The 10,242-nt window shown below is 40.6% G+C and overlaps 1 protein-coding gene across 1 annotated transcript in view; it reads right to left on the bottom strand.

Annotated features, from left to right (window-relative positions):
- LOC109477227 (calcium/calmodulin-dependent protein kinase type 1D-like) overlaps positions 1-10,242 on the bottom strand; it is a 45,575-nt gene that overhangs the window by 12,935 nt on the left and 22,398 nt on the right. The window contains 3 exon segments of the mRNA XM_019778306.1: positions 4,408-4,483; positions 5,488-5,611; positions 5,964-6,102. Of these exon segments, the coding sequence (XP_019633865.1) occupies positions 4,408-4,483; positions 5,488-5,611; positions 5,964-6,102 (339 nt within the window).

The following is a 10,242-nucleotide window of genomic DNA, read 5'->3' as shown; positions in this document are numbered from 1 at the left end:
AATAGTTTAGCTGAAATGTTTGTCAGAAATCGTCTGTGTATCTCTTTCTAAGAGGCCCCAGGCTTTCAGTAGTATGTCAACAGACATACAGACGTCCTACTGCAGTTCAGTTTCCCTTAAGATACAATCATTATCACATTCCACGGTATATGAACCCTGTCTGGACTCCTCAGCCTGAGTACAGAAGTAGGCTGAATGGAGAGATCATATCACTGTTCTCCATTCATCTACCTCACGTTGATTTGTATGGGGTGAAGGTTGCAGTATCTGTGTTACCTCCCCTTTAGAAAAAGAAGATTGGTACGTACAAGTCTAGCCAGAAGCTGGCAGGCACCCAGGAATCAAAGCTACCATTCTTTACATCTAATCTCCTAATTCATCATCATTATTACAGATATGTCATTGGGACTTTGCCCACATGATGATGGGTTCGACTTTATCAGCAGATGTTGTTTCATATACATCAAAGCCACACTGCAACCTTGAAGGCTGAACAAATTTATTTTTCAGGAACTTGGAACAATGTCACAGAAGAAAACTGATAGAATCGAAGAATATTCCTGTTCAAGTCTAAAATGTAATGTTCATTTGCATGAATGGTCCAAAAATGAGGACAGGATTATTGTCTTCGTCAGAAGGACTATGAAATTGTCTCGCCGGAGTGTGGGGAACTGCGGATTTTGCGATATAACTCTGGAAGGCATGATTCGACGTCCATGATTTTTGGCAGGCAGATTACCGCTGTTAAGGCCGAAGTCAAGTACAAGTTTTGGCTTCGTGGGGGGTCCGAGCGTCACGTTAGTGCACCTTTTGTGTTTGTGGCTTGTTAGCAAGATAACTCAAGTATTTGTAAAATGTTGATTATAATTCTTGGTGTGGTGCTTACTATTGTCAGGACCAAGGTTAAGTTCGTTACTGAGCTTCGTGGGGGGTTTTGTTGTGACTACAGGGGGCATTTTGTTAATTTTTCTTGTGAGCAGGATAACTTTTGTATGTGTGGATGGAAGTTAATGAAATTTGATAGGCATATTACTGTCGTGGTCTCCAAGATTGAGTTCAAAGATGAGAGTCGTGGAGGTCGTTATGTCCCCGTAATAGGACCTTTTGTGTTTAGAAATCCCCCACCTACATCTGCTTGGAGACAGCCGACAGCTGGATATAGCCGGGGAACCCCATAATGGGATGGGATCAAATGACGTTACATTGAGGGATTGTACTATAACTTCAGCAGGGGGAGGATAGGTTGGACATATGTCAGGTTATTTTCTACGGCCACACCAAGTAATTGCTATGGATGACGTCCACTGGAGACCTTAAATCTAATTACCTTAAATTTAAGGCAAGCGCGCAATAAAAACACGAAGGGCCGAAAAACGAGATGCCTAGATTTGGAATATACTAACTGTAGAAGTACAAATGTTAGGACACAAAGAACACAAGAAACAAGTCTTCTATTTGTCATAAAGACAAATTAACAAAACAGCAGTAGTCACCCTGTTCTGATTCTTTCCTTTATAACATCTTTGTTGTGAACCCACTGTGAACCATATGTGCATTACCATACAAGAACCCCCCTATCATATAAGTAGACTAGTCCTGTTACACAACCCCCTATCTTAGAAGTAGAATAGTCCAACCCAGGAACCTCACTCTGGTGCTAGGAGTCCTGGAGGCAACACAATAAACCATCAAGCTCCACAAAAGTCCAGTGTGCGACCAGTTCTTTACAATCCAGAAGAACCTCTTCACAACAAATGGCGTCACGGACAGGATTGTACTGACGGTCAGCACGATATCGATGCACAGAACTGTACCCATCCGGCCAAACTCACCGCAGAGCTGACGACTTCCAGCTCCACCATGTGCCAAGCTGCTGTGGGAGGGTGAGTAAGACCATGGCCATTCTGTCACTTTATCCTGGACCCAGAAACCTCAACATCATACCAGCCTCCAGCAGAAATACACCCTACATTCAAGATACAGTCTTCTATGGGTTCGAAACATCCGATACCACGTGAAGGAAGGGAAGAACTGTCTCCAGTCTCCAAACCCCACTGACAGCACGGGTGGTCTAGTGAGCTGCCGATCTCGTCGGGTGGAACCAGGCTAGCGAATACGGCACTGTATCCGGTCTCCAACGTCCACTGCCAGCAACGGGCGGTCACGCAAGCTTCAAGTCGTCGGGTAGAAATTCATGAGACAGAGGTCAGCCCCATCTCCAAACTCTACTGACAGAACGATTTGTAAAGTAAGCTGCCGAACTCGTCGGGTGGAATCGGGAGGCGAGTGAATGCAGGCACGTGTCCAGTCTTCAGGGTCCACTGCCAGAAACGGGCGGTCAAGCAAGCTTCCAGGCCTCGGGTGGGACAGAGTCTTAGGAACGTTCGGGAATCCTTCATTGTTGGTGTCAGGCCCAGCAAGACCACACACTAAGACTGTACTTATGCAAGCAAGCTTCCAGTTGAACTGTAGCCTCTAGCAGAAACATTCTCACATTTATATTCTTGGACTCTTTACAGCTAGCTAGATTTACATTTTAACATTCCTGTAAGTGTTTATTCTAGAACTTTGTTTTTGCAAAGTTTCCTTTCCCATGCCATGCCATGTGGCCTGAGCAAGATGTGTTCAGACCAGCCCCTGATTGCCCCACCACATGTGGTAGCCATTAGCCCTGTTCAAAAACAACAGGCCAAAGTAAAATATTCACAGTTTCCTGTCTCTTGGTCAGTGTGGCAACAATTTAGTGCTTCAGTGTGCCAAACATTCAGCTGGTTCACTTTACGTTGGCCAGGGTTTGTTTTCTGATGTATAAATCATAGCTACACCTTGATCCATGTTTTTCTACCTCCATTGTTATACCATTTTCTATATTGTACTGTACTTCCCATTACTTATTTGGTAGACATTGTAGTAAATAATTTGTTCCTCAGTGTGCCAGGCATTCGACTGGGTCTCGTCGTTAACCAGAGTTTGCCTTCTGAAGTTCAAATAGCTACCTTGTTGTTCCAAATTTGCATTTTGTATGATACAAGTTAACCTGATTCCCAACCATTATCTGGTACACAAAGTAGCAAACTGTTCCTCAGTGTTCCAGGCATTCGACTGGGTCTCTTTGTCAACCAGAGTTTGTCTTCTGAGGTTCAAACAGCTACTTTGTTCCACGCCGTATCATTTTCTGTAACTTTAATATAATACATGTACAACAATACCTATGTCATCTGTAACTTAAGTAAGTAATTAACCAGTGGGTTCAACTGTTTATTATTATTATTCAGATTGACCTCGTCAATCCTCCTGTGTGAGGGGAGGTATGTTGTGAACCCACTGTGAACCATATGTGCATTACCATACAAGAACCCCCCTATCATATAAGTAGACTAGTCCTGTTACACAACCCCCTATCTTAGAAGTAGAATAGTCCAACCCAGGAACCTCACTCTGGTGCTAGGAGTCCTGGAGGCAACACAATAAACCATCAAGCTCCACAAAAGTCCAGTGTGCGACCAGTTCTTTACAATCCAGAAGAACCTCTTCACAACAATCTTCTCTTATTATATTTTGCGGCGCTGTCGTGACACTTTCAACACAGTAAGAATTTCTTGAACGTTTTTTCCAGTAACAGTCCAAACTCAAATAACGTAGGGGGGGGGGGGGCTAACACGGGTGACGACGCATCTGTATAATCTGCGGCAAACCGTTTCAGGGTGTTCTGTACCATAATAAAAATAGTACAGAGATTCTTTTGTTCTTTAGACCAAATTGATTATTAAAAAGATTGAAGAATACGCATGTTAATTTCTCTAGAACGATGTACCTCTGACGAAGACATGAGATCTCCGACCTCTAGTTCTCTATGGCTATGTGCCTGTTTGTGCGTGCACGTACAAGGGCTTGACAAAATAGTTGTACTTGGTTTGTGATGATATTTGGTTTGTGGGTAGTTGTTGCAATCCCAAAGTCATGCATACTACTCGTGGGTCTCCTAGTCCTAAGGAAGCATCTTATCTCATGTTAGACGTATTTCCTTTATTCTTTACATTACATGCCAGTTTTCTCATACATGTATGCATCTCAATGCAGCTTCACAGGATGAAGAAAGCTTGCACAATATGAATTAATACAAAATGACTGTATTCCCAAGTTCACACGTGTAGCTTAGTCGTATGACCTTGCAAGACAATCTATGTAGATAGTGGAGGGAATATACAGTTTTCCTATCAAATTTATACCTCAGGGTGAGACACCCACACCCACCACTCTTACCAATCAATAATCATATATAATGCATGTACAGTATTCCATGAGGACCCATAACAAGCCATACTATAGGCCTTGACCAAAGGATTCTTGTATTAAAGAGTACATGTACATGGTGATAGTGACATGCAGATGAAGTAAGGTACTTACAAAATGTAGGATATGACACCAATTGACCAACAATCCACTTCCTTTCCATAAGGCCTTTGTGCTAACACTTCTGGAGCTGCAAGAGGAAAGACACAAAATTTTACTTGTAAGACACAAAATGCAGTTGATCAACATTTTATGTCCTTTCCATAGAATCTGATATTCTGATATAGCTACTTCTCATAGATACTTCCTTTCCTCACATGTATGTTAATGCTTCCAAAGCTAAAAACATGGAGATACATGAAATCCTAATAAATCTTACACCTTTCTGTTTCCTGAATGTGGGCGGCACTGACACTGGACTTTTAATTTATACATGATCTGTGTGATGTGATATAATGGAAGCATTAAAACAAAATGCATTATACTTTGAAAGCAAAGTGAAGGACGGAAAAGCATCTATCATTAATTTATAAATTTGGTAAAATGATTGGAGAAATGAGATAAATCATGGAGCAAAGAGGAACTTAGGGTTTTTGAAACTTACAGGAAAGTGTGTTTGAACATGTATCATAATGCATCTGGAAAATATCACCTTTCCCACCCACTACATTACTTGCTGACATGAAAAACTGGGGTTCAATCCTGTACAAGGATCATAGTGTAAGACAAACAACCACACAAGTGCCACTGCTACATGCAACGATTCCAAATGCAGACATCTGTTTTCTGGAATCCCGACAGAGACAGAACCTACTTGCCGTGTTTCTCCAGAGATAAACTGGAGTGCGCTCAAGCTATTACTCTGAAAGTACTTTTGACCTACAGAGTTGACATTTCATGACCTTCAGTGGGTCCCCAAAGTGGGCTCTTCTACAGTAGCAAAATGTCAATGATTGGATGAGAGCCAGTTAGCTGTTGCACACCTTTTGACTAATATTCAACTCCTGGAATGATGTTGAAGAGATGAGCTACACAGTAAAACAATTGTGTGTAAACTGTACACATTTGAAATAGAAATGTGTTGTATTGTTGTCAGAGTAATATACTGAAGCTATGTGACTGCACCACAGATAGGTGGCAACTAGAAGCTACAGTTAACAAGTAATAGTGGAATTGCGACTAAGGTGGACTTACCGACATATCCTGGAGTTCCACAGGCAGTAGACATGACTCCCTCCTGCTCCATCTTGGAGAGACCGAAGTCACTGATCATGATCTTAGAGTCCTCATCTGGGGAGTAATACAGGAGGTTCTCTGGCTGCAGGGAGGACAAACAAAAGGACAAATAATCAAACATGTGTTATGCTTAACCATATTGTAAACTCAAACATAAGAGGGCCCTGTATGCTTCACTGAGTTAAAAATGTACCCTTTAAAGTTTAAATAACTTTTAAACAACACTGTTTAGTGCAAACACTGTAAGACAAAAATCAAAGTGAATTTATCATCTCTCTCTTGAACAACAACATTAAAGCTATGCCATTTTCTTAACCCAAACCCAAAAATGCATGCATAGTATTGACAGGCACATCTGACTTAGGGTAAGATGTAAAGAATCAAAGTTTAGCAAGTTTAAGACCTTCAGAGATGGTATGTAAAGATGCTGATACCTTGAGGTCCCTGTGCACCACTCCCTGGTCATGTAGATAGGCTATGGCATCTAGGATTTGTCTGACTAGACTACTGGCATCCTTCTCAGAGTAGCTGCCTTTCTCCACTATCCTGTCAAACAGCTCCCCTCCTGTAACTCTGGAAAACAAGAGGAAATAAAAACTCAATATGTATCTATCAAAATATTGTGTGCTGTTATCATCAAAACATCTATGTAAAATGAATGGTGAACAAAATGACAGAATGATTGGAAATACAGTAGCCATCAGAAAAAAAATCTCCACTATAACAATTTATTTTCATATCCTGTATAAAAAAAACTTATATAAATCTCTTTGTAACATTCATATCTACAGTTTACAAGGAGGTGTAGCATAAATCCCATGTATATATTTACCCTACCATTCATTACACTCAAATACAAACCACATAAAGGTGAACATTTCCATGATTTTTCATCATAGTTGAAAACATATTCATCTAAGCCATTGATTTATGACCTAGCTAAAATAGCAACCTCATGTGGGTGCTATGAAGGACTGCTTCTTTGAACATCATGTTTTTCCTTTGACTTATTTCAGTTCACCAAATTCTGAGTGATTAAACAAAACTGTCAAATATCATATGCACAACAGCAAGAATTTCAGCACCTTGGAGTCACCCATTAATATAATAAAAACAAGAATATCCAAAACAAGTTACCCATTAAACATAACCATGAATTAGTGCAAAACCAATCCAAATGTCATGGATCTAAACTCACAATAGAAAGCTTTAAAGTAAATATCCAAAACTACAGTGACCGGAGAATACAGAAACTGGTGAATGAACGAAGACAACCTTTCTCTTCCAGATATCATAGCCCTTTATAAACACCCGCAAGTCACTACCTACATTGCAACATTTACACACAGCGTTAACAAACCATAAAAATAGCTCCAGCCAAAAGGTAGCCTCAAAGTATTCTGCTCTTGTAACGTTTCCCTTCTACATGCAGGTGCTGAAGGCCAAGGATTTAGCCTGGATTCTGTCGTAAATGTTGTCCTCATTCTCAGAAACCCCCGCACTAAATCACAGACTTCCTCATACTGGACAACTCTGTTGCCTGAAGCATCAAAAGAATTACGTTTGTCATCTGTTAGTATCAGAGCCTGAGACCGTAACAGCCATGTACACCCACGTTACACAATATCTTAGGAAGACTAATGTTGCCGTTACTCTTATTCTTAACATTGAACTGTAGTTACATGTCTTTTACACCTACTCACACCCCCACAATGGCATTTTCTCTGAACACTGTTGAGGAAAAAGAGTACTTTTATTCTAAAATCAGTATGTTCCTGACATCTGGGCAAGAAAAGTTACTGTAAGATTGAGTGGGTGACTGGTGCTCTTTATGACTTCTTCACTGCTTTTATTCTGTCATAAACTGCCTGTGCCATCAGCGGTCCAAGCGACATGCATTGAAGCACTCCTGATGAAAATGCAGCAGGCAATAAAGCTTTAGAGTTGCAGCGTACATGACAGTCATCAATATCCAGTACTATATGAACAATTTCTAGGCGGTATTTCTCTGGTGGACAAGTACTTAAGTGGGATTTCCCCTGGGCTTCCAGTCACGTACGTCCTATGCATGACAACACAGAGACTGTCATGAATACAAATATCAAATAAATTCAGCCCTTGAAACTTAATATTTTCAAAGGACACCCAAGATTTCCAGCTGTTGTTGAAGTTTTGGATAAGGCTTTAGAAAGACTTTTACAATCTACATAGCTTGAAATGTGTAATATATATGCAAACAATTTGATTTGAATTTCTCCTCATCTTGTTGCAAGCTTTAAGGATGGTACATTTTCTCAAAATTGCCTCTACTAGTTATGAGGTTTAGGGCTCTGGAAGGCCTCTGGCATTTGGGTGGCAGATATACACCTTACAGCTGACCTATACTTTATTGACTTTGACCTCACCAAAGTACAATACACTGTATCCTATCATCATAGCTATTGGCCATCAGAATGTGTAATGACGTGATTTAGATGCAAGCAACTTCCAAGTAGATTTAAATGCGGTACATGTCTGTTTTGGCCCCTTTCAGTTTGCTGCACATTAGTTATTTCCAAAGGGAGACTCAGAATATGGTTGACAGTTGATGCTGGCACAACAGTGACATTGATTTGACAGCCATTTCATCTTCCAACATTACTGCATGAGCCTGAAATGGCAGGAACTGCGCAATTTACAGGAATTGAATTCAGGATGAGCTGGGGATAAGAGAGGGGTCAATCTCAATGACTTTCTGCACTCCTGGCAATTTTCTTGGACAGCCAATTTCCTCCCTTGTCTCCACAAGGCCAAGTGGAAACTGTAGCTGCCATGCTTCATTTCAAAAACTTAAGCTGAGAACAAAATAGCCAGAAGGCAAACAGACCTGTAACAAAGGCAAGGACAATATTGTCTTTGTTTTTAACTGACAAAATTACAAGTTATTAGGCAAACAGATAAAGTTAGAGGCATGGAGCCAAGAGCCAAGAAATACATGTATGCAGCAACAATAATACATGTTCCATTTTCCCTACAAGGGAGGAATATATAGAAATTCAGTTTATGATCATACATGTACAACTACAGAACACAGAATCATAGAAGAAAAACTGATCACAGAAAAAAATTACTATTGTATAGATATGTCAAACTAGTATAGTAGCATATCATTCATTTAACTTATACATGTTCCTGTCACATCCTTAACACAAGCAACACTTGAAACATCACCATTCCCCACACGCACCACCTAATCTGGCTTAAGATCACTGATTGAAAATGATTGTGAGCACATTGCGTTGGACACCCACTCTTTCCTGTAACTTGGTTGTCTATTGGCACAGGTGGCTGGGGGATGAGGCTTAATGCCGTCCACGGGTATTCCTCCAGCACCTTAGAGGGATTTTCTACAGTGCGGTGGATGTCATTTTCATCCCCCGCATCTGTCAGAAGACCCATTTCAAGACCAGCGTCTGGGTTTATGTGCTCTGCCCAAAGGACAAGTTGAGCCAAACTACATCCTAAACTGGGGGTATCTGGGTGGAACCCATTCCAAAAAAAAGAGTTATGAAACTTTTTTTACCCATTCATGTTTGTTTGATGCAGAGGTTTAGCCTCTAACAATCTACTCTCTCACACAAGGCTTTACTGTATACAAAATACATAATATATAGGACATCAACCACAATAAACCATAATCTACAGGTATAAACAACACAGGAAGTCCCACGTCTTTATTTCCAATACTGACAATTCTGATAACTCCACATTTATCAAGATGGTATTATAAGTCTTCAGATATTTACAGTGTGTGCTGGTAAATCAAACAAATTTGCAAAACTGAACAGGCACATGTGCCATATGATATAGATGCCAGCATAGTAGATGAATTACACTTCTCTCAAAACTACGAAGAATCAATTGCTGCAGGAAAGGATATTGGACTTTTTATTGATCTTCTCTTAAATACAGGCATTAGCTATGAGCCGCCAGACTGCGCATAAAACAGAAGCTGTTTCCGTCTCATTAATGAGAGGTCACATCTATCAGTGACCTACACATTTGAGAGTCTAGTTGTAGAGACGGGAACTAATCAGGAGAACTACGGGAACTAATCAGGAGAAAAATTTTGTTTCCTGTTTTTGTTCCCGCTGTGGTGCGGAGGATAGTAAAACTAATGACTAGGTCACGGCCATGCGCGAAGGGCTCAGGTGTTTCCAATTGAGCTGCAGTCGGCACTGGCATTACAGTTCTTTAAACAAGGCATTGACTTGGATGCTGTCCAAATGACTTGAAAGCAGTGCTGGAGGATATTTTCCAAGCATGCATATGTTTGATGTATTTAATTGAGTATTTAGTGTAAAGAACCATGATTCTTTGCAACAAAAATATTATTGAGGTTCCATTAATTTTGACACCGAAATTCCCTTCTCCAGATATGATCAAACAAAATACATTTATTATATATACATGTGGCCTTCAGCAACATAAACATTAGTGTCCTTCTTTCAACAGGAAGCATAAAGATGACACATAGACTTGCCTGCAACCGTTAAACAATAAAAGGCCTTTTACGATTTATCGCAAATCAAACACTGCAGGCTTGTCCCCCAGCCTTGACTGATTGGGACTATTGTCCACTGCTCAATGTCACACGGCCCTTCTCACATCCTCACTAATGGAGGACATGGCTGACCTTTGCCCTACTCTGCCACTTGTCAGCTGGAGGTCAAA

This window comes from Branchiostoma belcheri, unplaced genomic scaffold (assembly GCF_001625305.1).
Source record: "Branchiostoma belcheri isolate BF01 breed outbred unplaced genomic scaffold, Haploidv18h27 scaffold4, whole genome shotgun sequence".
Lineage (NCBI taxonomy): Eukaryota > Metazoa > Chordata > Leptocardii > Amphioxiformes > Branchiostomatidae > Branchiostoma > Branchiostoma belcheri.
The sequence above is the reverse complement of the archived record's forward strand: the minus strand, read 5'-3'. Positions and strand labels throughout refer to the sequence as shown.